A 27749-nucleotide genomic window follows, 5' to 3' on the forward strand; every position below is an offset into this window, starting at 1 on the left:
GGCCCTCTCACAAGTTTCTGTGGAGGTAGTGGCAGGTGGGGCGCACAGAGCCCTAGGGGTAGAGTTTTTCCCCAGGCTTGTCTGGGAAGAGTTTGTCCCTTGGTCAACCCAGGTGCCCTGGAACCCTGACCCATGAGGAGGAGTAGCCAAGTCCCAAAGGGAGATAGGTCCATCTTCCTTCAACAGGTATTAGGAGCTGATACCCCCTAATACCCATAGGAGGGTGAGAAAGAGAACCGAGAGCCTGTAGGCTGTACAGGTGGAGGACTGGGCTGGTGCAGACCTCACTATCATGTTCAGTGAGTGCACGTAAGGTGCCAGTCCTCTTGTGCAGGTAGACTCAGATCCCTTCTCTGCTGGAGCTTGGGGCTTCATAAGACAACAGCTGCTGAAGGGGACATTGCAGGGTAGGGAATCATATTTAGATGGTCGTCGATTTCCCTTTCATGTGATGATAGCGTGTGCAGGTTGTGACTGAAATCCGGGGAGACTACTTGAGACCAGGGTCAACATAAATACTAGTTGCTTATAAATGGGTTATTTGACAAGTAGCCTAGTGCTTTAAGAATTTGGGCTCTGGAGTAGTAGGCCTGGGATTGGTGTTCAGAGACACATTATGTGGCATTGTCCGTAGAAAATGGGGACAGTGATTGTGCCAGCATGTGCGGCACAGCACAGTGCTGTCTCTGTTACCCCTATGTATCATTATTATCATTATTGCTATTTGATTGTCTTTGTTGTCATGTTGTGGAAAATTGCTTGTGTTTATGTATCAAACACAACTTATAGTTTTAGGCATTGTCTAGGACCTATATTTCTTAGGAAGCTAAAAATTCACCATCCCAGGTGCAACACCTGTGGCTCAGTGGGTAGTGCCCCGGCCCCATATACTGAGGGTGGCGGGTTTGAACCCGGCCACAGCCAAACTGCAACAAAAAATAGCCGGGCATTGTGGCGGGCACCTGTGGTCCTGGCTACTCGGGAGGCTGAGGCAAGAGAATCGCCTAAGCCCAGGAGTTGGAGGTTGCTGTGAGTGTGACGCCACAGTACTCTACCGAGTGCGACAAAGTGAAACTTTGTCTCAAAAAAAAAAAAAAATCACGGGTGGCACTTGTGGCTCAGTGGAGTAAGGCGCCAGCCCCATATGCTGGAGGTGGTGGGTTCAAACCCAGTCCCAGCCAAAAAACTGCAAAAAAAAAATTACCATCCTTAGGAACAAATTTTGTGCACATTTTGAGATTTCAGTTTATCAGTCCTAAACACATTATACATTTATTTATTTATTTTATTTTTTTAGGACAGAGTCTTGCTTTATCACCCTCAGTAGAATGCCATGGCGTCACACAGCTCACAGCAACCTCCAACTCCTGGGCTTAGGCGATTCTCTTGCTCAGTCTCCCGAATAGCTGGGACTCGCCCACCACAACGCCTGGCTATTTTTGGCTGGGCTAGTTTGGCTGGGCTGGGCTCGAACCCATCACCCTCGGTATATGGGGCTGGCTCCCCATGCACTGAGCCACAGGCGCCACCCTATAATTTATTTTTTAATATCAAAAACTAGTTCTAGCAATTTCTTTTTTTTTTTATTTCTCAGTAAACTTTTTATTAAAGTATAACATATATACAGGTAAGTTGACAAATTATTACTATACAGATTAATGAATTTTCTTTTTTTTTTATTGTTGGGGATTCATTGAGGGTACAATAAGCCAGGTTACACTGATTGCAATTGTTAGGTAAAGTCCCTCTTGCAATCATGTCTTGCCCCCATAAAGTGTGATACACACCAAGGCCCCACCCTCCTCCCTCCATCCCTCTTTCTGTTCTAGCAATTTCACTCCTAAGTATATATGCCCAAAAGAATCAAAAACAGGTTGTCTAGGAAATATTTGTATCCAAAGGTTCATAGAAGCACTATTCACAGTAGCCAAAAGGAAGAAGCAACGCAAGTATCCATTAGAGGTTGGCTAGATAAACAAAATGGGGCATATACACGCAATGGACTGTTTGTCAGCCATGAAAGGAAAGGAAATACTTTCCTTTACGTGCTACAACTTGTATGGAACTTGAAATATCATGCCCGGAAAAAGCCAGCCATAAGAGGTCACATACTATATGATTCCATTTGTTTGAAACATCCAGAATAGGGCCGCACCTGTGGCTCAGTGAGTAGGGCGCCGGCCCCATATACTGAGGGTGGCGGGTTCAAACCTGGCCCAGCCAAACTGCAACAAAAAAATAGCCGGGCGTTGTGGCGGGCACCTGTAGTCCCAGCTGCTCGGGAGGCTGAGGCAAGAGAATCGCGTAAGCCCAAGAGCTGGAGGTTGCTGTGAGCTGTGTGACACCACGGCACTCTACTGAGGGCAGTAAAGTGAGACTTTGTCTCTACAAAAAAAAAAAAAAGAAAGAAACATCCAGAATAGGTAAATCCATGGAAACAGAAAGCAGATTGGTGGTTTCCAGGGACCAAAGGGAGGAGAGTAGAGGAGAATTGCTTAGTGGGTACAGGGTTTTGTTTTGGGGTGATAAAACTATCTGGAACCAAATAGAGGTGATGTCTGCACAACATTGTGAAAGTTCTAAATGCCATGAGTTGTTCACTTTAAAATGGTTACTTTCATTGTACATGATTTTTGCCTCAACAAAATAATCTAGTTCTAAGTACCACTTCAATGTAATATTTGTAGATTAATATAAATGAGTATACTGGACAAGTAATGTAGTGGTTTTATAAGACATTATATTATAATATAATGCCTCTTTTTATGACTTAGACCTTTACAAATAATGCAAAATTGCCCCCATAGAACATCTCTCTTAGAACAACTTCCATCATTAAAAAAACGCATTCCATGCTTGTCTGCTTCATTATACCAACAGCAAAAGCCCATATTTATCCATTTGTGAAGCTTTGCTTAATCATCATGAATAAGGCTATTGGCCTTTACTCCCAGGGCGGTGGGCCCTGCCTCTCTAATTATTTGGGAAGCAGGAGTGATGGAGGGATTCCAGGGGAAATCACATGTTGGAGATCACATTGGTAAGCAGACTAGTGCTAAGTGAGGGCTTTGTGAAGTGTTTGTGGATATGGTCTGAGGAAGATCAACTGGACACACACAGAAGTTTGCTGTGGGCTGGGGCAGCAGCTGACACATTATTTTTTTATTCAGGGTTGTAGGCTGTTCCAGATAACCAAGGACAAGAAATCTCAACAATAAATGTGTTAATCAGTTGATAAGCACTCAGAGTGCACCCACCCTATGCTATCTTCTACCTGTGGGATGGTTGCACTCCCAAGTTCAAGGATTAGCCAAGGTTGTGTGGATGCTTGGTTAGCTGAGTCAGTTTAAAAGGTCCATTCTTCATCTGCCTGTTTGGTGGCCTCCCCTTCCTCTCCCATGTAGCCGCCTCCCTGCATCCGTTGCTAATGATAGTTTATGGAGCTGGTCACTGGTGAGAGGGATTGGAGGAGTGCAAGGGGAGCTTCACCTTTTCCCTTCAAGGTTGGTTGGTTTTTTAAGTCCTCTTTAGGTTTATGGAGAGGAAAACTCATTATAATCTGATGTTATTTGGCTGTGGCTGTGGAGTAGATTTATAGCCCATATCAGTTACAGCTGTGAGTGGGAAGACTAACATGCCCCCCACTTGATCCCACTGGCAGGTCCTAGTATTTTCATTCTGGAGAAGATTTCATGGTTCATTTGTCAGAGAGGAACCCAGCAACCCTTCATCCCAGGGGCATCTGCTCTCCCTAGGAACAGTGACTCGGGACCAGAGACGGTTCGGAGCATCGTTTGGCTGCCCCTGAAAAGACTTAAGTTAGGAGCCCTCCCTTTTCTGGGCTGGTGCTCTGAGCTCCCTAGACGTAAGCGTTCAACTTAAAACCAGAGAGCACACCAGTATTCTCTCACATCACCATGCGTATAAGTATGAACATTTCTGAAGGTGGTAAAGCTCCTGTATCTTAGAAGAAGAAAAAGTTATTTGATTTAGAAAAGAATCATGATTGGACAGATCAGGAATTAGTCCTTTGGGCTATTAAGGCATTAATGGTAAATATGAATCCCTCCATAGACTTCTGGCTGTCTTTAGACAAGCCCAGTGGTGGCTGTAAATATTCTCCAGGACCCAGGGACATCATGAAGCTTAGTCCAGTTCTTGGTATGTAGAAGGCTGTGTTCAAGTCACTGAGTGCTTCATTTTTCATCTGCAGAATAGATACAGTAATTGAAGAAAACTCATGTTTCGTTTATATACTGGGAAGTGAAACAATAGTACTACTATTGTTATGCCATGGTATTTGGATTAAGGGGCTGGACAGATCTGACCTGTTAACAGGCAGATATTTTAAATCATACAGAGAATACCTTTTGTCAAAAAAAAGAAATCTCAATTATTTCTGTATTGGTGATATCTCAGTTTCCCTTGTTTTGCATCAGGAAAAATCAGATCTGACTTATTTACATATATCCTACCTTGTTCCGAAAAGGATTTAAGGTGCTTTGAAATTGGCCTGGGAGAATACTTTATGAGGAGGACCCACCCACCCCCGGGTTATTGTAGCAACACCAAAAATACATTACTGGGATCTGATCAAACTAAAAAGCTTCTGCACAGCCAAGAACACAGTAAGTAAAGCAAGCAGTCAGTCCTCAGAATGGGAGAGGATATTTGCAGGTTATGCTTCTGACAAAGGTTTGATAACCAGAATCCACAGAGAACTCAAACTTATAAATAAGAAAAAAATAAGTGATCCCATTTCATTGTGGGCAAGGAACTTGAACAGAAGCTTCTATGAAGATGATAGGTGCATGGTCTACAGACACATGAAAAAATGCTCATCGTCTTTAATCATCAGAAAAATGCAAATCAAAACCACTTTGAGTTATCATCTAACTCCCGTAAGAGTGGCTCACATAACAAAATCCCCAAACTACAGATGTTGGTGTGGATGTGGAGAAAAGGGAACACTTCTGCACTGCTGGTAGGAGTGCAAGCTAATACGTCCCTTTTGGAAAGAAGTATGGAGAATACTCAGGGATCTAAAAGAGACCTGCCATTTGATCCTGCAATTCCTCTACTAGGTGTATATCCAAAAGACCAAAAATCACTTTATAACAAAGATATTTGCACCAGATTGGTCATTGCAGCTCAATTCATAATAGCCAAAGTCATGGAAGAAGCCCAAGTGCCCATCGACCCATGAATGGATTAATATGGTATATGTATACCGTGGAATATTATGTAGCCTTAAAAAAGATGGAGACTTTATCTCCTTTACGTTTAAATGGGTGGAGCTGGAACATATCCTACTTAGTAAAGTATCTCAAGAATGAAAGAAAAAATATCCAATGTACTCAGTACTATTATGAAACCAATTTATAATCACTCACACTTTCATATGAAGAATAGATCACAACTATGGTCCAAGATGAAGGAGGGAGGAGGGGGATGGGAGGGGGCAGGTCAGATCGAGAGAGGGTGAATGGTGGGATCACACCTGTGGTGCATAATGTAAGGGTACATGTCGGATCTATTAGTATAAATGACTTAACACAATAATTAAACGAGATGAGGTATCTATTAACCAGTGTGATGTAGTATTCTATTCCTAATTCTATATGAAATCAGCACATTGTACCCCATAAATGCATTAATGTATACATGATCTATGTGTTTACGATTTAATAAAAAGAAAAAGAAACAATATGTTTAAGTAAGATAAAATAAATTCACATAAGAAAAAAAAAAAGAGATGAAGAAAGCAGAGTGGACTGAGGCTTGTATTTGGGGGAGAGTTTCAGAGGGGTGTGCTGAGTTGAGGACACTCTACTTCCCAAAAGAAATGGTGGACAGAGTCCATCAGACTCCACAGACTTCCAGCGAGCATGTGCTAAGTGCCATGTGCCATGCTGAGTGTGGGAGCAAAGGCGCAGTCAGCCCCATGCTGCAGCCCCTTGGCAGCCCAGAGCCCCTGGGGCCTGCAGAGTCCATGTGAGGTGCAGGTCAGGCCCTCTGCGTGTCTCCACTACCTAATTAGAAATGGTTACCAGAATTTCAGCTGTATCAGTGTAGCATTTGTTCCCCACTTTGGATGTTTCAAACTTGGCCTGTCCGTGTCTGTGCAGTGACCTAAATGTGACTCCAGTGTCAGTATTACTGAGGTATGTAGATAATGGTTTGATTGAATTTCTGAATTATTTCCCTAGTGTCTCTTCATTTAAGACTCTTTATGTGGCCCAGGACTTATTTGTGGAAATCAAAACTGTGTTCTCAATCACCACAGCTGTGTAATTTTGTAAGATTTAGTATCTATCTGCTGTGAAGAGCCCCACTTCTGTTGTGTATTTAGCAGCTGCCAGTGTCTCTGAGCACCCATGGAATACCAAGTAACAGGCACAGATTCAGCTGAAAGTGCCTCCCTGTGTTACTTATTCCCCTGTGCTCCTCTGCAGTGTAGCTCAGAATTACTCTAAATTAAACAGGCAGGGCCACGTTTGGACTCCCTCTCTCCCACTCAGGGCACCCCTGTTCCTGCAGATACACTAACAATGTGGTAGTCAGCCCAGCCTAGTGGTGAGGGGATGCCGAGGATCTGGGAAGTGATTACTGGCGAGTTCTATCTTCCGCCTGCTGCTCTCACCTCTTGAAAGCAGAGAAGCAAGAGGTAACCTAAGTTCTGTTCTGCTCAGCACGATTTCAGGAAGTCACCGTGTCTCTCTGCACTCCTTCATGCAGGGCATGTCCATCAGCTGGTGGCAGGGCCAGCGCTGCCCTTTTGCACATGTGCCAGCAGGTTGGTGCCCATGGTGGGGGGTGGTGCTCAGAGGGCATGGGCGGCTTGTCAGTGTGCAGTGGTGATGACAGTGCTGAAGAAACGGCCATTTCATTTTCTAATTTGGTGTTCAGTTCAACGAAAATAAACATGCCCAGTGAACACAGACTCACGTTTGCAAGGTGCAGAATTTGACAAAGGGGCAGGCAACATGGGATTCCTGGGAACGTCGGGAGCTCTGTCCGGCAGCTGGTGCCCCAGTATCACTGTGTTGAACAGTTTACCCCTGGAATCCGCGGTGCATACAGCATTCACAGCTCACGATCCTTTGTGAGGTGGATGGGCTGACACCTGTGTGGCTTGGCTTCCAGGTCTGCTGCATTTTACCTTCTGTGGGCCAGCAGCCACCGGACCCGTGTTCTCATGGTGAAAGCTGTGTCCACAGGAAGCAAGCCCACCTGCCTGCCAGTATCACATTAGCGAAAGCAACTCATGTGGCTGAGCCCAAAGTCAAGAGGCGGACGTGCACCTTGCAGAGCTGGAGAGGGGTGAGTATTCACCGAGTAGCAATCCACCCAGGCCCTGGGAGAAGACCTGCTTTCAGCCATCAGGAGACCAGGGATTGTGGGCTTGCAGGTTCCTCATCCCAGTCCATGTGTGTGCACGTGACTTAGAGGTGACTTTTCTTTCTGAGGGTGAAGCCTGAGGGGACTGCTGCTCGCCACCGGTGTCGTGGTGCACATTATCCACGTGGTGTGGAGTGGCAGGCCAAGATGCTGGGTGACGTGTGACCATTAGCTTCCTGACAGCTTACCTCGTTTCTGAGGGAGGTGGCCTAACTCCAGCCATCTCCACTGCTTCTGCAAAGCTGACCGCTTGAAAATTCTCCAGGGGCCAGTGAAGGGCTAGTGAGGATTCATGACCACTGATAATTAGGCCAAACAGGCAGTGACAGGATCATGCATGGAAATGGCATTGATCTGCTGGGGGCCTCTGTCTCTTGGCCTCATCCCCAATCAGGCGTTGGGGCTGCTGAGATGCCTGGGGCTGGAAGCCGCCGTCAGCACCCACTGACACACTACGGGCCCTGGCTGGAGTAGGGGGCACACACAGCCTAGTCAGTGGGATTTTAAGGAATAGGCTGTGATCCTTCTTTACCCCTCACCTTTCCCCAGACATGTCCTCATCTCTCTCTCTTTTACAGATTCTGTCATTGGAACTTCCCACTTGCAACTCTTGTCAGCTTGAATTTCTTTTGAAACTCAGTACCCTTGGGAGCAATGACACCAAATCATTATAGTCACTGACCTCATGGACAGCACAGAGCCAGGCCAGGGAGGAGGGGATGGGAGGGCTTGTCAGGCGTAAAGGGTGCTGGCAGGGCCCATCCTCTAGCAGGCATTAGGATATGGGCCCCTGGGGCCATTGAGCATCCAGGGAGTAAAGCAGACACTCCCAAGGTCATGGTTTCTTTAGTCTGTGTTGCTTCAGGGTAGTGCAGCAGAGATTTGAGACTTCAGTATCCTGGACTGGCCCCCTCTTCTTTTTCTATTTTTTTCCAGTATAAAACATAGCTCTGTTTTCTATTTGGGGGAGGGGGGGCTCTTTCTTCCTGCAATGCGTGGTCAGAGTCATAAACAGCTGACATCCAAAGTCAACTTGCTTGGTCTGCACTAGCACAAGACACAGACATAAAGAGCTGGCAGCCATGGAGAAGTTGGCTGCGGGGTCCCCGCTTGTGAGCACAGGAAGGGAAGGAGACCCAGGACTCTCAATTTAACCCTTTTGGGTTCTATGCAAAGCCTGTCAGTGGCTGTGAGCTGGAGGGGCTCTGGAGAGCAGTCTCCTGCTGCTGCTGCTCTGGGTCTTCCCCTGTGCACTGATGGCTTGCAGGTTGGGAGGGTGGGAGAGTAGCCAAGCCATGGGCAGCTCCTTCCTGGTGCTTGTCAACCATCATGGCTCAGTGGGGCACTTGACCCAGTCCCAGGCCTAGTAGCCATGGAAATAGAGGGATCTAAAATCTCAGTCCTTGAGAACCTGTGTGATGAGTCTCAAAGTTCCGATAGGCTATAGTCAGAACAGTATTTTGAGACATTTGCTTGATGTAAACGGTCTTTCTCCTATTGAGCACCCAAGGCAAGTGGCTGGAAAAGTGGCTTTCCCCATGTGGCTAGGAGTGTGTGGCTCAGGGACCCTGTCGATTGTGTTTGGACAAGGACCCACTTCTCTCTCCATTATTGAGCACGTATCCTGTGTTCAGCTGTTTCATGTCCCTGCAGGTTCTGCATACTGTTTGTAGTAAGCCTGTGGGAGAGGATGTGTCATCCTCATCACAAGTACAGAAGCCAAAGCTCTGCACTACTAGGAACTTGGATTGGGTCCCAACAGTGGAAAAGGTGATACACAGCCTCAAAGCCTTGTGCTCCTGACAATTGAGCCACACTGTCCCCAGGGCCCTCTTCATCTGTCACAGCAGAGCCAGAGAGAGCAGGAGAGGGGAGATGGTTCCTGACACCCCAAAAGACAGGCATGAGCAACACTATAGCCCAGGCCCTAAGCAGTGTTGTCACCCGTTCGGTGCAGTCCCAGTTCTGGCCCTCCTGCCTCTTCACTGCCCCTCAGCCCCTCCTTCTCAGTTGTCCACTGAGAAATGCACTGCTGAGAGTGAGGAGAGGCAGAACTTGCTCTGCTGGTGGGACATTCTCAGAAAGCGCCTTCCCTCCAGTCCACGCATCCCAGACACTCTTCTGATGTGACCCTGCAGCGGGACTCCCCGAGGGTAGTTGCAGAGCAGTGAAGGAACGCAGGGGTCAAGGAAGAAGCCGTGTGGTCAAGCTGCAGCCTGCTTGTTGAACAGTGCAGTGCTTGATGTGACCGTCCCGCCTCAGGAGTGAGCAGCTGCAGGTCCTTCTCGGTTCAACTCAGGGCAGAGGAAATTACAAGAGTCTACTCTGGTTTGCATCATGGTGGAGTGGCTGCCACAGGCCAGAAAAGCAAGCCCCAGGAGCACTTTAGTCATAGAGGCAGTGGGGGTGCTGAGAGTGGGGCCCACATAGTGCTTGGGGGAGGGGCTGGGAGCTGGCACGTGCCACAGGAGGGAGGCAGAATCTAGTGATGGCCACATGGCAGGAGCGAAGGGCCCTCCTGGCCCTGGGGGATGGAGAGCAGGAGCCTATTCCAGGTCTTCAGGGTGCTCCGTGGCTTAGGTCAAGGCACCACATGTCTGTTCAGTGCCAGAGGGGACACCAGCCGGATCTGAGTTGGGCTGCATGGCCGAGTCCCGTCTCTAACTGCCTGGTGACCTGGGGCAGGCATGCCCCCTCACTTGCTCACTGGGTACGTTTTCTAGTCTTCTTGTTATCCTCCCTGAAGAGCAACTTCTGTTTGGTAACGGGTAGCAGCCATTTTTATTTTGTCTTATTGTTGTGCATGTTTGTGGGGGTTAAATCTGTATCTCCTCACACGTTAACGTAGGGAAAGATTCACTTCGAAGAATGAGAACAGAGTAGATGATGTTGTTTAGTCTAACATGTTCGTAATTGGTGCGGGATCTGCTCAAGGAAACAGTGACTCAGGCTTTGCTGAGATGCCAAGACGTGGGTGTGGAGTAAATGTGTGAGCTCCAGGGATGTTCTGCCCTGCTACATTAGGAAGGCCCAGGACGCTGTGCCAGGTGCCACCTGACCTGGCCTGTGTGGGAGGTCAGGGGAGGTAAAGGGCTGCCTTGGGTCTGCAGTGGCTGCAGGACCTGGGGACACTGCTGAGCAGAGTTTTGGGGGAAGCTGTCAGGCTCATTCCAGCTCTTACTCATATCATTGGGGATGTTTGTGTACCTTCATTTTCTTGGAGTAATTCCTTTAAAGTGGGTTTTGCTGATCATTTTTGTGAGTGGCAGTGCCGATAGTGGCAGATTATGAATTCTGAAAGATGATTGAGAATGCCCAGGTACAGTATAGACATGGCTATCATTTGTCCCCAGAAGGTGCGCTGGGGGCTTAGCCCCACTCTGCTCCCTGGCTCCGGGATCCAGCATGGCGGCCTTCTCTGCACCCAGAGGTCCCCTGCTCAAGCTCCACTGATCAGTGAGCCTGCTGGACACCTCCCCTCATTGCCCCGTGGCCCTATAGCTGGCCTCCACCAAGGCCCCACTTGCTGGGTGGAAATGGAGCCATTCGGTGCCTCTGTGCTCAGCATTGAACTTGAGGAGTGGCACTATGCTGCCCTGTGGGAGACAGACATTGTCCTGTGTCAATGCAGGACACTGGCAAGCAGGGTGGTGATGGATGGAGCTTCGGGGCCGAGAGAGAGAGGGGCAGGGGAGGTAGACTGTGATTCTTGGTGCTCCCTGGAACCTCTTCTGTGGATGGACAATTTGAGGGTCAGGGATGTTAGCAGGCTGGCCAAAGTCACAGAGGGGCTAAGTGGTGGTCCTGGGATTTGAACTTGCCCCTGCCTGGCTCTTAAACTTGTGTTCATTTTCTTTATCCCCTTGTGTAACTCATTTTCAGAGTTAGGGGCTTCCTGTCCCTGGGAGGATCTGCCAGCCTTGGTGCTCAGCAACTGGGGATATTGTGGAGAGGGTTCCTTTACGTGTGTTGGTGGCCTCAACACATGCATAGTGACCATCAGATTCCATCTCGGTGCCAGGAGTCTGTGCTTCCCACACTCCCTCCCCAACAGTTCTACCCAGGTGTTCCTGGATAGGAAAGCTGGGGGTGGGGGGATCAGCTGGCATCAGCTGCCACTTCTCCCAGACCAGCCCTGGCATTTCCACAGTAGTGAAGGACATGACCCTTTGGGCACTAAGCCCTTGGGTCTTACAGAGGGGCGGCCTGGGAAGGGAAGGGGCTGGGGGCCTGCTTTCTCTCACATGTGTGCCCCCCTCAGGGGGTTCTCATGGGAATATGCCCTCGGGGGTTCTCATTTGTGTGCCCCTTGGGGGCTCCTTTCCTTTGAAGACATATTGCCCATGTGCTATACCACATCATTTGGGCATCAGTGGTGCACCTTCCCTGTGGTGAGGGCAAGGATTATTACTGAAAGGCGTTTTTATTCTTAAAGCATTCGGAGACTGATAGAGACCAAAATTATAAAATAAGTTTCAAGAGACGAAGTAATTAGAATTTTGTGATTGTCAGGACAGGAGCACTCCTCCAGTTGCTGTCATGTCGCCCTCATGTCACCCAACCTTGGGAAGCCAACCGAGACCACCTGTGCAGGGAACATCATGTGTCAATGGCATATGGAGCAGATATAGGCTGGCCTTGGCTGGACACAGGGCATGAAGTGGTTATCTGGGAGTGTGTGGGAATCCACTGTCAAATTGATGGGGCAGACCACATTTTTGAGGCTTTGGTGGCGTGGGGAGGTTCTTCCAGGCCATGCAGACCCTCTTCACTGCTGTGCTCACTGCACACCTGAGCGTGTCTCTGGGGCATGTTTTTAAAGGACCTGTGGCCGAGGCTAGGTGATGCTCTTAAATATACTAAATTAAAAAATGGACACTGGGTTCATCTGCTTCCCTAAGACAGGGTTTGGGAAACTAATGAAAGACATTCCAGCCACATACTATCAAAAGTGGAGTCAGGGTGGGCAGCAGCTGCCTCTTGGGGGACACATTACCCTTGTGTGTGTCATATGGGCCCTGTTCTCTGCCAGTGTACTCTGTCCTGTCACAGAAGACCCCAGCAGTGACCCGGTCTGCTCGTTGCCCAGCCAGAAAGAACAGAGGGGATAGGGGTGAGGGGGAGTGTTCCATGGAGCAGCTTTAAAGAGAAAAACAAACCAACATTCAGCCCCGGGCTTAACAAACCAATGTCCAGCCCTGGGCTTCAGGTTTGGGGAGCATGTCAGTCATGGTGCCAGTGCTGGGAGAGCCATGCATCAGCAGGAGGGGAGCTGCTGAGGCGCTGGCTGTTAATAGCTGGGTTAAGCCACTTGTGAGTCAGCAGCAGCTTCCAAAGCAGTAGCACAGAGCCTTTTGTCTTAATCAGGCTTAAGACAGAACCACGCGGATCCTCCTGTGGTTTTTGCTCTCTCTGTGAGTGCTCTTTTGTTAGTGTAATTAGACCTGGCGTATTAACAGTGCACACAGGGGCACCCACGTGGCAGGAGACTCGAGTGCCCTGTGGTGGGAGTGAGCACTGTGTTCTGGGCAGAGTCAGGCCCAGGCATTTGTCGTGCTCCGAGGGGAACCTGGCACAGGTTCCTCCAGGGACTCGTAAAAGCTTGTTTTGCATCTGTCAATGACCTGAGGTGTGGTCTGAGCAGGCCACGGCCTTGGAGTTGGATGGGGTAGCACACGGCCCCCAGCCTTAGAGCCCCCACTCTGGCTGGGCGCCTGACTGCTCCCTGCCTGTGCCCTTGCCTGCCTTCCCTCCCGACGCGCTCCGTTTCTCTTCATTAACCTGGTTTTCCTCCTTTGTGCTCTGGGTTCTGAGGTTCTGTGGCCTGCCAGGCAGTTGGCCTAGCATAAGCTGTGATGCATTAGTAAGGGGCTGGCGGAAACCTGCTCTCACACTCAAGAATGAGTGATACTTCTGGCACTGAGAGGTGGATATTCAGCCACCTGTCCTACGTGTGGTAGGAAAGCAAAGTGGCACTCGGACTCCTGGTGCCTGGTGCTTGCTACTTGTGGATTCTCAAAGTCAGTCTGAGGATTTCATTTCACTTTGAGTCCTTAAAGTAAGGGCCAAGAAAAAGAGCAGGGGAGGCTTTTGGGTCACTATGAGGGAGATGGCTGGCTGTTAAGCTCAGATCTTGTCGTGATGGTCGAGGGAAAGGGAAGTTCACAGCATTTTCTTGGTAGCCTCATTTTTGGGCAAACATGATGTCTTAGGGGGTCCAGGCTGAACTGACCACATTAAGGCCAGTGATACGAAGATGTGACAGTTCAATACTGTGGGCACCTGTCAGCCAACAGGCCACGGGACTGCCTATGCCAGGGCTCACTCTGCCCTTCAAATAAGAACTTGAGCCTTTCTGCTGGCTTGGTCATTTTAGCAGGGAGGTCCTGTTAAAATGAGGAAGACAGATGGTACACGCAGGTGGGCCCTTGATGGGAGTGTGCCAGGGGAAAATCACAGGACCGGACGGGGTTCAGGAAGCTGCACATGGGGGTGCAGCACCCTAAGACTAACAACAGTGGGGGGCTTTGTTGGGAGGAAGGGACAAAGAGGTCTGCAGAAGCCAGAGAGAAGAGCTCCATGCAGTGGACCACCCCCCTGGGATGGAAGGCAGCCTGGAGGGGATACCCTGATCTCAGTTTTCCTGTTAGACAAGCGCACCACCTGTCTGGGGATGTGGTGCAGAGAGCTCAGCCTCCCAGCACAAATAGGGTCACAGGGGAGGGTGGCCTTGCTGGCTGGGTGGAAGCACCTGTGTGTTCTGTGCCCATCTGCTGCTCTCAAAAACTCCTGAGCATCCTGAAGATGCCTGAATACCTCAAAAAAAAAAAAAAAAAAAAAAAGAATTTTATGTCCTTGATAAGCCCATAAAGGAGACATGTCCGTGTCTTTATCTGTGGCCAGGAATGAAGACAAAATTTCTTACACTTTGCAAACACTGGTACCACGTCTCTGTAAGAATGTCAAGAATCTGGTGACTGTACCCACCAAATACCACAGAAGAGGGACCAATTACGGGACCCTAGAAGAAACCAGTCCCTTGGAAAAATTTAAAACACAAAATCTGGATGCAAAATTCTGTGCCGTGTAATCACTGCTTTTATTTAATCTCTGGATAAGCCCCCATGAGACTAATCCCACTGTCATCACCTGCACACCACAGATGAATCACAGAAGCCTGGAGAGCATGGATGGAAATTGGGGGGCAGGGTGGGGAAACCGCCAGGCCTGGGCGGGATCTGAAAGTGCTCAGTTGTCCCTCCAAATGCAGACCCACCCACATTGACTGAAACCCTGGGGATAGATGGGCTGAGGAATCCCATCTTTGTAATGTCATTCCTCCGGGGGTCCAGTGCAGGGTCCCTCTCCTCACCCATCCCCGCAGTGAAACACTACTGAGTTACATAAGAGCCAATAGGTAGCAACTGGCCTGTGCCCATATTCCAGGGAGAAATCTTCCCATGTCAGAACTGTTAAGATTTTAGAATCCTGGGGTTGGGAAGGCTTCTTACACTTGCTAATCATGAAGGTGTCTGGGTCATAGATATAAGCAGCAAGCCAGCCTTCAGCTCAGCATGACACCAGCTCAGTGTGACACCAGGGGCTGAGCAGCAAGGAAGCAAGGTATGCAGGCCCGCCTGGAGCAAATCTCTGACTATGTGGCTTTTGGTTATCAGGTCTCTCATACTCGAGTGATGAGAACAGATGGGCCTTTAGTGGGACTGTGGTGTGCATAGAGAGGGCACTGCGGCTGTGCCTTCCGCCCCTCACCCTGTGAGCCCTCACTCCGTTCAAACTGCAGCCAGCACACACTGGGCAGAGCAGTCACTTTGTCCAGGAAGCACAAGGATGTCCTCAACCTTGTCTTGGGCTAGTCTTAGGCTGCTGTACCCCCACGTGCAGCTTTCTGAACCCCATCCACAGTCCTGTGATTTTCCCCTGGCACACTCCCCTCAGGGCCCCAGCTGAATGTGCCATCTTCCTCATTTTAACAGGACCTCCCTGCTAAAATGACCAAGCCAAAGGAAAGGCTCAAGTTCTTGTTTGAAGGGCAGAGTGGGCCCTGGCACATGCAATCCTGTGGCTGCTGACTGATAGGTGCCAGGAGAGTTGAACTGTCACATCTTTGTATCACTGGCCTTAATGCCATCAGCTCAGCCTCGAGCCCCTAAGCTTCTACTTGCCCAGAGATGAGGCTACCAGGATAATGCTATGAATTTCCATTTCCAAGAAGGATTCAGAAACCTAGATGCATTATACTTGCAACCATTCCAAATAGGCAAAATATGCAAATCCCCGGGTCTCATAAGAAAAGGAAGTTAAAAATCAGGATGGCTGTCATTAACTGTAATTACTTTGCATAACCCCTATTAGAGTTACTACAGCTGGGAGTGGTGGGTGGGGGGAGGCTGCTGTAGCTTGTAGTGTATTAGGGAACAGGAGCACTCAGAGGTGTTCTCCTCTGAAGACCAGCTCACAAAGGAGGCATCTGAGTATGAATATGCCAGCTCTTCAAATCAGATGGAGTCAGAAAGTGTGCTAGCCTGCAGAGAGGCCATTAAAGACATTTTTCCGCCCTACATTATCAGGAACCCCAGGTGACCTCCCCAAACAGAAATTTTGTCACGTGCTTCTGAAGTCACCTCCACTCCCTCTCTGTTGAGGATTGTTCTGTTTCCTGAGGGCACCCTGTGAAGTTTGCTAGGCAAGGCATTGTCACTCTGCTGCCACTCTTGCACTGCGGTGTGCTGCCCGCAGCCTGGGAGATTGCTGTTCCTCATCCTGTCTTTGGAACAAGGGTGGAAGTGGTTGTCGTGATTGAGGGCACATGGGTAAGACAGCAGATGGCTGGATAGCTACTACAGGAGGGCTGAAATCACTTTCTTATTTAGTAGCTTCTGGAAATCTTTATGCCCATGTGGTAGAAAAACAGATGGGGGTACGGTAAAGAAAGCAGTGCCCGTGTCTGCAGAGCAGAAGAGAGTGCATCTTGACTCCGAACCATAGCGATGAATAAATTGTCAAATATATTTGTGGGCTTATCAAGGACATAAAAAAATCATTCTGGCTGGTGAATGAAAATGGCATTGTGTTGCTCGCTAACATTCGTTTGTCAACTGTTCTTGGAAGAGGTGTTAAATTATAGCCGAGGAGCTGGCGTTATAAAGCTGAACTGGGACTTTCCAAGCTGTCAGATGAAAAGAAAATTATTAACTATATCTTCCTCCATCCCCTCTCTGTCCCTCTACAAAAGAAGCCCGTTTCTCTGCTGTCATATGACTTGGACGGCATTCTCTGTGCACAGAGTTGTAATGAATGCCACATTATCACCAACTGCCTGGGGCCATTCTTCCCGTTATTTACTCCCAAGTGGAACAAGATTTCACATCCTTTGCTTCCACACAAAAGAATCTTAAAAACAACCATTTCAGATAGTTACTTGAGTAAGAGTTTTATGTACTTTTCTGTAGAGAAAGTGTTGTTTGTATCTGATCTTGGGTCTTCTTGATGGCGTGTGTCACAGATGGATGAGAAATGCTCTGGGTGGTGCGGTGGTCACCTGTAGCCTGGACCAGACACAGGGTGTGCTGGAACTCCATGTGAGGATCTCAGTAATGACAGGGACCGCAATGCAGCACTGGGACGTTTACCTCACTCACAGATGTCTTTGCTTGTGTTTTGGGGGGACACAGAGAGCTAGCTGCACTGGTTTCTTCTCCTCCCATAGCTCTTTTGCTGTTAATGGCAGGGCCATTGTGACTGCCCCTTACAGAGGGAATGCACGCTGAGGGAGGACATGTGGACAAGAAAAAGCACCTTTGTTTTTTTAGCCAGAAACTGTATGATAGTGAAATCTTAAAAGCTAACGTTATCAGACCTTGGTTTCCTCATCTTGGATATTGTGGGGTTGAACCAGACGATTGCTGGAGTTCCTGCTACCTCCGTATCTAGTTCTTGGATCCTAAATAGTGGACCTTATGGACAAAATCAGGGCTCTGGTCTTCAGGTTCTAAACAGACCACTGGGAGGATCTTGTTGAAATGCAGGTTCTGATTCTGTGGGTCCAGGGTGATGCCTGGGATTCAGGACTAGCCAAGGAGTCTCTGGTGATGCCAGGGCTGCTGGTCTGAGGACAAACTTTGAGTACTGTGTAAGGAGGTGGCCAGAGTGGCATGGTCCTGGGTGAGCGACATCTCTTCTTTGCCTAGGTGGCTTATTTAGACACATCACATCATTCTTTCTCTTTGTCAATAAAGACAGACAAGGAGGGCCATGTGAGAACTTCTCTTTTCAGTAATCCTATGCTTTGTATCCAGCTACACCATAAATGAGTGGGAGAAGAAGTGAGTATGTTCAGGCATATGTGTAGTGTAGACTGTTCAAGGTTCTCTCTGCTGGCTGTGTACACGGACATGCCAGATTTGTCCCCTGGGATCCTTGTGTCCTTGTTCTGTAGAACTCAACTTGCTTTTTCCTGTCTCTTACACGTACCAGCCTGGATATACTATTTCCCGTGACCACCCACCCAATGCCTATCATTTTCTAGATCAGCACAAGTTCCAACCTATCCTGAAAGCCTGTAGAGTCCTCTAACCCAAACACCCTCCTTGTTGCACCCCTGGTCTTCCAGAACAAGGATACAGACCCCTCTCCTGGTGCGCTGGTGGAAGGCCCTGCTCACACACCTTTCCCAGGTTTAGGCCTGGGCTTAGAACCCTTCATAACACGGTGCTCTAGACAGCCTCTAACAATTTCTTGGAATCTTTTCCCTCCTTGATCTAGGGCCTAAATATTATCTTTATTCCTCAGTTCTCTGCCTCTTCTCCCAGATGGTGAATTCATTGAGAATGGCTACTATTTGTGTTGCCGTTTTCCTAGGTGGCTGGCATGGCGCCAGGCACATGGTAGCTGCACAGCAAGTGTCAAGCCGGCTTCCCCGAGTAGCCCTGGATCTAATAGTCTTGTGTGCCTGTTTAGTTCCTACCATGGAACATAATCCCAAGCTTCCTTGATCCACAAGGTGTCCAGAACTGAGCTGCTCACATGGAGCCTAATTGGGGCCCTGGCTCATGAGTGTGGGGAGGCTGGGAGGGCACCCGCTCGCACAATTCCTTGGAAGATGCTGTCAGCATAATGTGGAGAAATGCCAGAAAGCAGTAACAGAAGGTTGTTAGGAGAAAAGGAAACAGAAATTTCATTTTTTTCTTCTTTCTGGTTTTTTTTTTTTTTGCATTATGGTTGAGGGGGAGGGAGGTTGTTTGCTCTTCAGTGTTCCACGTGCAGCTGCCTCTATCCCTTGTGGCTGGACGAGGCCCATCTGCCCAGAAAGCAGGTGGGGTCCCATGTCTGTTTCCATCCTGCAATCAGTTGTGCCTGGCTGCCTTACAAGGGTCAGGTGGTTGGGGCCAGGAGGACCAGGCTCTGGACAGGGCTGTTGGGCAGCATGCTTTGGAGGAGCACCCGAGGGGCTCGCATGGCCATGCCTGTCCTTGCAGTGCTCCTATAGGAAGCTCGTCCTCTGCCCCTGTCCTCTTGTGAGCCTAGGCCTCGCCTCATGGTGGGAGTCATCACACAGAGGGATGTCGGAAGACGGATCCCTTCCTTGTGGGCATGAGCTCCCCTTTGCTCCCAAGTGACTCCCAGGCCAGGTTTGTCTGCCAGTTTCAAGCAACCTCTGCCGAGGAGCTCCTCAAAACTGCTGCCTCAGTCTGAAAATAGCATGTATTTGTCAATGCTTCCTAATTAAAAACATTGCTTATGTACTCTCTACAGAAAATTTGTAACAGATAAATGTATAAAAGTGATATTTTAAAAAGGAAATATGCTTGTACTTTTCATAATCCGGAGGAACCCCTTGTTAGTATTTTGGGGTTCAACATGTGAGTTTGTTTTCCAAACATGGTAGGGATCATGTTAAACATGCAATTTTGTGTCCTGGTCTTTTTACTTAGTGCTGTATTTAATTAGAATATTTTCACTATGTTAAAATGTTTTTCAAATGGATATTTAATAGCCATGGAAGAAATCATTACAAATATTTCCCCCAGTTTATGTAACCGTTCAGCTCTCAGGCTCATTCCAATTTTTCATGCTGCTAATCCCATGGTTTCGAGTTGCCTTTCCTAATTTCAGTTTGGGGCATTTTCCTTTTCTCTTCTGCCAGTTTTCTACCTGTATGTTCCACTTGGAAAGCGTCTTATTGCAATGGTACTGGGAGAGGAGTATGCACCTTCCTGATTCACTCAGTAGCTATTTGAGGTTCCAGTGGACTCTGTCAGCCTCCGTGTGGAGATGCCTTGTTTATAGGCAGAAACAGTGGGTCTCAGTGTGACACAAGCAAGGGACAGTCCTGGAGAAAAGACACCCAGGCAGAACTCTGCAGGTAGTGCCCAGGCCCGCGGGTTTGTGCCACATCATGAGACTCACCTGTGGTCTGTGCGTCTCTGGGCTATCACAGTGGGGAGGACACACACACGGCAGGGTGAAGAAAAGCCTCTTCTGAAAAGTACCTAACTCTGCACTGTGAACAGGCAAGGCCACTTGGCTAGCTGGAGATCTCCTCCTTCGGCTGGGGTTGGGTTACAACTCGTAGGATTATAAAAGTGCCTGTCGTGTGCAGTCAGAGGCACTGAAGTCTGGAAAGGGGGCTGTACCCTCTGGTCTGGACCGATCTGGACACTGAGTTGACTCCAGCCCTGGCAAGCCAGGCCACCCAAAGGTGAGGGGCATACCACACCTCCCTTCCTCTCAAGCGTGGGCATCCTCCATCCACTTAGAGCACAGACCACTGGAAGGTGAAGGGCCTGGGGGCCATGCCAGCCCAGGGTCCCTCAGTTCCAAGGGCAGGGCCCTGTCACCGTGGAAGTGAGTTGTGTCAGAAAGTAACTGTACTGGTCTGGCATCCCTGCTTGGCTTTCAACCTACCCTGAAGTCACCTGCACAGGACAATATGAACAAAACATGCTGTTGCCAGGATATGGCAGACACTTTAGACTTGTTGGATCAGGAGTAAGAAGTAAGAAGCATCTTGCCCCTTGACCATGTTTCTTCACCATGAAATGGCCCAAGGCTTGTTCATGAGTGGCCCTGATCCCAGACCAATGGCCCCTGCCCTTCTCCATGTTCTGGGAGCTTCTGTGGGCTGCGTCCCAGCATCCAGGGGCCACTGCTTGGCCAAGAGGCCACTGTATCATGTCCCTTCTTGTCATGGGCTCACCTCTAGCTGGAAAGTGACCTGAGAGAGAGTTGTGTTGGGGTCATAATTATTCCTTGGGCCCCCTTGCTGTCAGGTTACTCTGGCCAAGGGTCTTCTGCCACTTCAGCAGGAGGAACCTGTGTGTCAGAGACAGCTGCTTGGTAGGAGACTTTGCTTTTGGAAGACGGGTGTGTACATATAAGGAGTTGTTACCTATAGCAGAGCTGTGCTTGCATTCTTCCTGCTGGTCATCAGAAGTTTGAGCATTTGCTGTGTGATGTAGTGACAGGCTTGGCTGGTGTGTGGTGGGGAAGACTCAGACTGGAGCTCCTGGTCCAGGGTCAGGGGATAAATCCTCCAAATGGTGATGATGCCATGAGGGTGTGAGCAAGGAGGACAGTGTGGAGCATAGAGGCCTGAGGCCCCTTTTCCATTTACAATATCCTCACTGTCATGAACACACATGCTGTGAATCTCAGAGAAGACTGGCTTCTGCACACCTCCTCTGGTGAAACCCTTTGCTCCAACAGTTGAAAGAAAGCCTACCAGGGAGGGGCGGGGACAGAGGCGAGAGTATCGCCAGTGAGCAGCGCCAACAGTGGCCTAGGAGGAGGCCCCACCAGCTGCCCAGCACAGCACATGGTGTGGGCCAGTGACCCCTGCCTGGCCAATGATTCTCACCCAGACAGTGTCTCCCCCACACACAACAGTGACCACCCTGATAGGGCTGCCACCCACATCAGCGTCTCCCACCCAGGGGGCCTCAGGTTTGTACCTGAGCTGATAGCAACTGAAGCTGGTGTGTGGGCAGGCGGGTGGGCACGTGCCTAGTTGGATGTTTTACACTGGGGAAGGGGAGAGTCCCACTTGGACCTGCTCCTCAGGGGAGAGGCAGATATGGGCAGGTGTCAGGCAGTGGCCAAGGATGGACAGAAGGCAGGAGCCAGGTGGAGGTGGAGGCAGCCATGGGGGGAAAGGTCACCAGAGAGATGGAGGGAAAGGAGAGAGGTGGAGAAAGCCATGTCCCCAGAAGCAGAGCGAGAGTGGTCTGCATCTGTTGTCTTTTCCTCGGAAGTCTGGCCCCTGCTGAGGGAGAAGCATGTCACAGAGCCCAGGGCCTGCAGGTCCCCGAGGAGCATCCCCCACAGTGCAGGGAGAGGCCATTTTTGAGCACAAGCTGTGGGGTGGTGCTTTAGGTTGATCTTCTCCAGGACTGTGCCCCCCACCCTGACCTTGCCCTGGGCCAGCTGTGTTCTGCCAGCCTGTAGGAAGACAGGCCAGGGGCTAGAGCAGGGAGCACCTGCCCCGGGGGCGTCCGTCAGGGGCTTCCCCAGGTACCTGTTCTACATGGGACTCTTCTCCCCTGGCCAGTCCTTTGCCCAGCTCCTTGTGTTCCAGGTCCCTTGCTCTGTGTCTGCTTACCCCATAAGCTCACCCCACAAGATGTGGAAATGTGCCAGAGCCCACCTTCTCCCACCCCTACTCGGTCCCTGCACATCTCTCCTCTGGACAGCAGTCGAGCTGCCTGCGGACACTCCTGCTGCTGCCCTTGTTTGGACATCTGTCCTCAGACAGTGGTCAGGGTGATCCTGATGGGAGGGAAGCCAGAGGGTGTTGGTTTCTCAACTCAGAAGCCCTTGAGGTCCCCATCTCACAGAAGAAAAGGCAGAGGCTGCCAGGAGGCCCATGCAGGCCACCCCAGCTCCCCCCATGCCTTCCCCATGTACCTGCTCCCACCATATGTTTCTGCCCTTCCCACTGTGCCCCAAGTAGGCTCTCCCAGGCCACTTGCACACATAGGTCTTACATCTCTGGGGGTCTTCCCTGCCTCCCCCAAGCTGGTTCACTTCCTCCAAAGGACCTTTCTCTGTTTAGCCTTCTTGGTCTTTTAATTACATGTTTTGTTATTGTCTGTTATTTCCAACTAAAGTCTAAAGCCCACAAGGACGGGGATAGCTCCATATGTGGTTACTGCTATAACCACGTATTCAAGAATGGTGCTTGTCATGGAAAGGTCTCGACACATATTTGAGTGTTCGTCCTCAAGGCCTCTGGTCAGCCAGCCTCTGGGGACTTCTGAAGCAGGGAGACCTCCTGCCACCTCTCTCTACCTCCGAGCTGTGCCCCAGGGAAGCTTCAAGAATCATCACAGGACAATTTTTTTTCCCATTTCCTGATTTTCCTTCATGTGAATACACAGGAAACCTTGAATTGTAAGGCACCTCTTTTACCCAATATGTGATAAGTCTAAAAGCTGGTTCTGCCTGGAATATTCTAAATAATCAGGGGGATAAAAAAAGAGAATCCTCAAACAAGTTCTTCTTTTCATTCTCTGCTGTGTCGTGAGCACCAGATGGAGGATGTGGCTATGGTGTGGGCTCATTTATTTATTGATTAAAATGCTTACAAAACCCAGCATGTACAGCCAGGCTGAACATTCAATTAAAAAGCCCAAAATGAAAATTCAGAACTGCTGAATGACAAGTGAGATGTGCAGAGCCAGCTCTCAGCAAAGGAATAAAATGATAGAGCTTTACATGGGGAAGGATTTGTTCTGGGTTTTTTTTTTGGCCTTTCTTCTAGAGTTTGGAGGCCGGAAGGCACTGGGGCCCCAGTGGGGAGCAGTGAGTGAGTGCGTGGAGCTTGCGCAGTACAGGTCAGAGCAGGGGTGAAGGACTCGGATGTTTGGTGAGGGCTGGGTGTGCATGTCCTGTGCACAGTAGGACAGGGGAGAGCAGGGGCCCTGAGGGTTACTCTGGAGAGGGCATCCTGAGTTCTTACACCACCAAGGCGAGGCAAAGACATGGACCTAAGCTCCAGAGATGCCAGGCATTTATTTCCGCAGGTACGGTTAGGGGTGTGATTGGGACAATGCATTGTGACTTTGACCTTTTCTGGTGTCTTGAAGTCACTCCTCCACCCACCCTCCTCTTCTTCCTCTGTCACCTTCTGACTGCAGGCCGAGCACACTCTTCTGAGCCCACAGGCCAGAGTGGGTGTCCATGTGGGGGCTTCCAGAAGCGCTGCTGCTATGGCGACCTGTCACATCTTCCCAGGCAGAGGGCCTCAGTGTTGCACTGGGGACAGCTGGCAGTGGGCTGGGCGGGGGTTGGAGCATGGCGGCGGGAGGTAGCTGTGAGTGGTGCTGACTGGCCACACATGAGTCTGGGCTTCCTTGTCCTGACAGAGGAAGGTGCCTCACTTTAAACTTGGGAGAATTCAGGACAACTGTGGTGAAGGACCCTGTGCAGGAACCCTCAGTGAGTTGTAGGTTCTGCGAGAGCACCAGTTCACATGCTATAGGCCTTAGGTCTGTCCAGAGATAGCAGAGGCCACAGGGGAGCTGCCCTCTGCCCGGGCCAGTGTCAGGGCATCATGCCATGGGAAATCTGTGCAGGAGTTTGCCTGACTGTGCACCAGGGCTCTGCAGCCACACTGGCTGTGTGTGGTGTCTGTGTGTGTCTGTGTGCGTGTGCATCTATGGGCATGGGCATGTATGTGTACGTGGGGTGTGTGGGATGTGTCGGGGTACATCTGTATGGTGTGCATGTGTATCTGTGTATGGGTGAGCTCGTACAGTCTCTCCCCCTTCCCCCTTTGATCACAGGTGTCCTGGGATGGAGAAGGCAGTGCTACAGGGTAGCAGCACTGGGCATGATGGGACACTGGTGTGCCCAGAGCCAGAGAGCCATGGCCTTCAGCAGCATGACGCTCCCACCCACCCCAGGGGCTCCTGAGGGCAGGAGAGCACTCTGCTTCTTTGGGTAGAAAGTTGGTCTGGTGCTTGAACAGTATGTTGTTCTGAGGAGAGTGGTTTATCAGAGCCCCTTGACGGCACGCGTCTGTCACTGTTGTGTGCCCGTCCTGCCTGAGAAGGTGGCCCATAAGCACCATCCTTCTAATTGTGATTCTAACCCTGTCTTGCCTCTGTAGGGTGTTTGATAAGTTTAAATCAAACAGAGAGACATATGCTCTCAGGGAGTTCCTCTGGGCAGCTCGGGTTGTGCAGGACAAGATGTGTCTGCCATCTTCCTCCTCAGCCTCTCCCAAAGCTCTTCCCTGAGCTGGGCTGATTTTAGCATCTTGGTTGTGCGAGTCACTTCTCATCAGGAAGCCACGCAGATGCAGCATCCTGTGTTTTTCCTCATAGAGTTTTCAGCGTGTAAAGAATTCTGCCCACTCTTCCCCTCCCGCGCAGGTGGTAGAGAGGCTCCCTGGAGCAGGACCTGCACAGCTGACTTGCACAGGGACACCTGCATTTTGTGGCCTGTGAGGCTGTCAGGTTGCTCTGGGTATCCCTTTGGCATTGCCACACTCTGGGACATCGCCAGGTCACCATAATAATCAGTAACAGTGTTTCTGGAATGGGAGGATCAGGATGGGGAAGGAGAGGCTGCAGTGACACAGAGTAAACATTCATGCAGGGCCTCAGTCCCGCAGTGCCAGACAGGGGTGGGGGCTCGGTGGCCCTTGGGGAGCCTGGAGATCAGGCCAGAGAACCCATGGTGTGCTGCTGCTGAAACTCACTGCGGCAGGTGGTGGTGCCACTGGCCAGCCGGACACAGCTGCTTGATGTCTCAGCCTCTCAGGTGTCTCCTGCCCAGCCGGCAGGGAGTGGTCCCAGGAGATGGAGCATCAGGTGCTCTTAGTACCTCCTTTTTTTCACACAGGGCATTTCTCCTGTTCCTTTGCTGCTGAAATAAGTTAAATGGAGGTTTACTGGAGTGGGCGGGGATCCTTCTAATGATCTCTGCACCTAAATTGGAAATTAGGTTATCTGATTGCCTTATTTCTAAACCCCATTGTAGAGCAAAGCAGCCAGAGCCCTGCTGCAGCATCAAGGACCAGGCCTCCCTCCAGCAGTGCTCAGATGGGGCATGCCTTTCTTTTGACTGGGGCAGGAGGAACTGTTCAATTTTAAGGCAAGGCTCTTCTCCTTAGCTCAAACTATATATTTTAGGTTAGATAACCTTTGTGTAGACTTATATATGGCAGACACTAAACATGATGAAAGTTTCTTTGAGTGAAAATACTGATATTTCTAGGCCTAGCACTGGGTAGACAGTAAGTTTGGTGATCCTGAGATGTTCCCTGTTTCCTCTGGGCCTCAAGGAAAGAAACCCACCCAGTGTCACCCAAACGTTGGGAGAGGGTTGCCACTGACCAGTGAGGCACGAAGGAGGCACCAGAGTTGAGTAGGCTTGTATGGGACACTGCCCATGTTTTTTTTGGTTTGTTTATTTGTTTGTTTCTTTCTTTCCTTTTTTTAGTTTTTTAAAAACCATCTTATTGGCCTGTCAGTCTGATTGGCATATAAAAAGCTGTACATATTTAATGCACACACTTTGATGAGTGTAGGGATAAAGATACACTGTGAAACCATTACCACTGTTAAGGCCATAAACAAATTCAGCACCTATCAAAGTTTTCTCTTGTATGCTTTATTATTGTTATTATTTTGGTAAGAACACTTACTGTAAGATTTACCCTCCTAGCAATTTAAATACATGGTACAGTACTGTTGCCTGAGAGTCCCACTGCTGTGTGCAAGGTGCTCTCCAGAGTTTATTCATCTTTCATAACTAAGCTCCATACCCTTTTCCAGCACCTCCCTGCTCCAACCACCCGGAACCACCATTCTGCTCTCCGCTTCCGTGAGTTTGCTCTGGATTCCACCTGGGCGTGAGACTGTAAGATGCTTGTCTCTCTATGTCTCTGGCTGATTTCACTTAGCACAGTGTCCTCCAGGTTCATCCATGTAGTGCAAGTGGCAGAGTCTCCTCCTTCAAGGCTGAGCAGTCCCACGTTGTCTGAGCCCTCCCCACCCCAGGGTATACCAGCTCACCCATCAGCACTGCCCTGTGTCTTTGATTTCAAGTTCTTTAAAGCCCTTTGAGTTTGAATTTAAGTGAATGAAAATTAGACAAAGTCAAACATTTGGTTTCTCAGTCTTACCAGGCAGTGAGCATGGCCGGGGTGGTGTTAAGGAAGTTAGCAGGGACCAGGCCATCCTCAGGTCACTGCAGAATGGTGGAGTAGACCCTGACACAGGCACTTCGTGGGAAATGAGCAGCTGAGAAAAACCCCTGAGAAGACAGAGACTCAGGCTGCGGAGGTGAAGAATCAGAGCCAGAGGCACTTGGCTGGTCTCTGTCACGGGGCTTATAGAGAGGAGTGTCTGCCATGTGCTGTCACCTGATTGGTCTGCACATCTGGTGATGTGAGCCCTTCCTATGAGTGGGCTTAGCACCCTTCTCCATCTGAAGTTGTCTGGGCCTGGGTGGTGAGATCTCCTCTTATGAGGCACTAGTGATTTTGGCAATATTAACCTCTTAGGAAGGAGCCCACAGTTGGTGTGTATTGATCTTCAGGATTGCTCCCAGGGCTGTGACTTCTGGCGTTTGTTCTTCACCCCACTTTACCGGCTGCCTGCCTCCTTCTGGGCAGCCACGGTTGGTGCAGAGTGGGAGCCGTTGACCCAGAGGCTGAAGTGGCTCTTCTTTGGAGGGACTTTACGGCCCTGAGGAGCACTATGGAAATGTCTTGGGATGATCTGAGTCCCTCCTCATGGGGCTGGCCCTCTATCCTTGCTGGCAACTGCTGCTCCTGCTCCCATCCCCACGGCTCAGCAGGCTCCTACAGTGGTTTCCTTATTGGTCTCTCCAACCTTCCCCTCCCTGTACCCCCGGCAGACAGAGATGTGCCATGGAGCCCAGCATTGAAGCTGATCTGAGCTAGTGGTACGTGTGACCGTGAAGCCTGGCAGGCCCCCCTCCATGGTGGGCCTGTCTGTACTCAGAAGTTATTTGGTTCCAGAGGATGGGGTGTCCCTTCATGTGGGGGTTGCCTGTCATGTGCCATCCCATCACATGGTGGGTGCCTTTCACATGCCACCCCTTTATGTGAGTGGGCACCTGTCACGTGGTGCCCCTTGACGTGTGCTGTAGCCACAAGCAAGGGAGCTCCCTCCAGGCAGTGATGTCCATGGGAGGCGGTCTCAGAGGCTTGCTGCCCAGGAGCTCTGTGACACAGAACAAAGCTGTCACAGGGTGGCACCTGTGGCTCAGTGAGTAGGGCACCAGCCCTATATACCGAGGGTGGCAGGCTCGAACCCGGCCCTGGACAAACTGCAACAAAAAAATAGCTGGGTGTT

General features: G+C 49.9%; 1 protein-coding gene across 2 annotated transcripts in view; it reads left to right on the top strand.

Annotated features, from left to right (window-relative positions):
- Positions 1–27749, top strand: part of SH3RF3 (SH3 domain containing ring finger 3) — a 340566-nt gene that overhangs the window by 128376 nt on the left and 184441 nt on the right. Inside the window, exon 2 of one of the 2 annotated variants that reach the window (XM_053588118.1) lies at positions 7147–7323. The exons of the other annotated variant lie outside the window; for it this stretch is intronic. Coding sequence (XP_053444093.1) covers positions 7147–7323 — 177 coding nt within the window. The remainder of the gene's footprint in view (positions 1–7146; positions 7324–27749) is intronic. 2 annotated transcript variants of the gene reach the window in all.

This window comes from Nycticebus coucang, chromosome 4, assembly GCF_027406575.1.
Source record: "Nycticebus coucang isolate mNycCou1 chromosome 4, mNycCou1.pri, whole genome shotgun sequence".
Taxonomy (NCBI): Eukaryota; Metazoa; Chordata; class Mammalia; order Primates; family Lorisidae; genus Nycticebus; species Nycticebus coucang.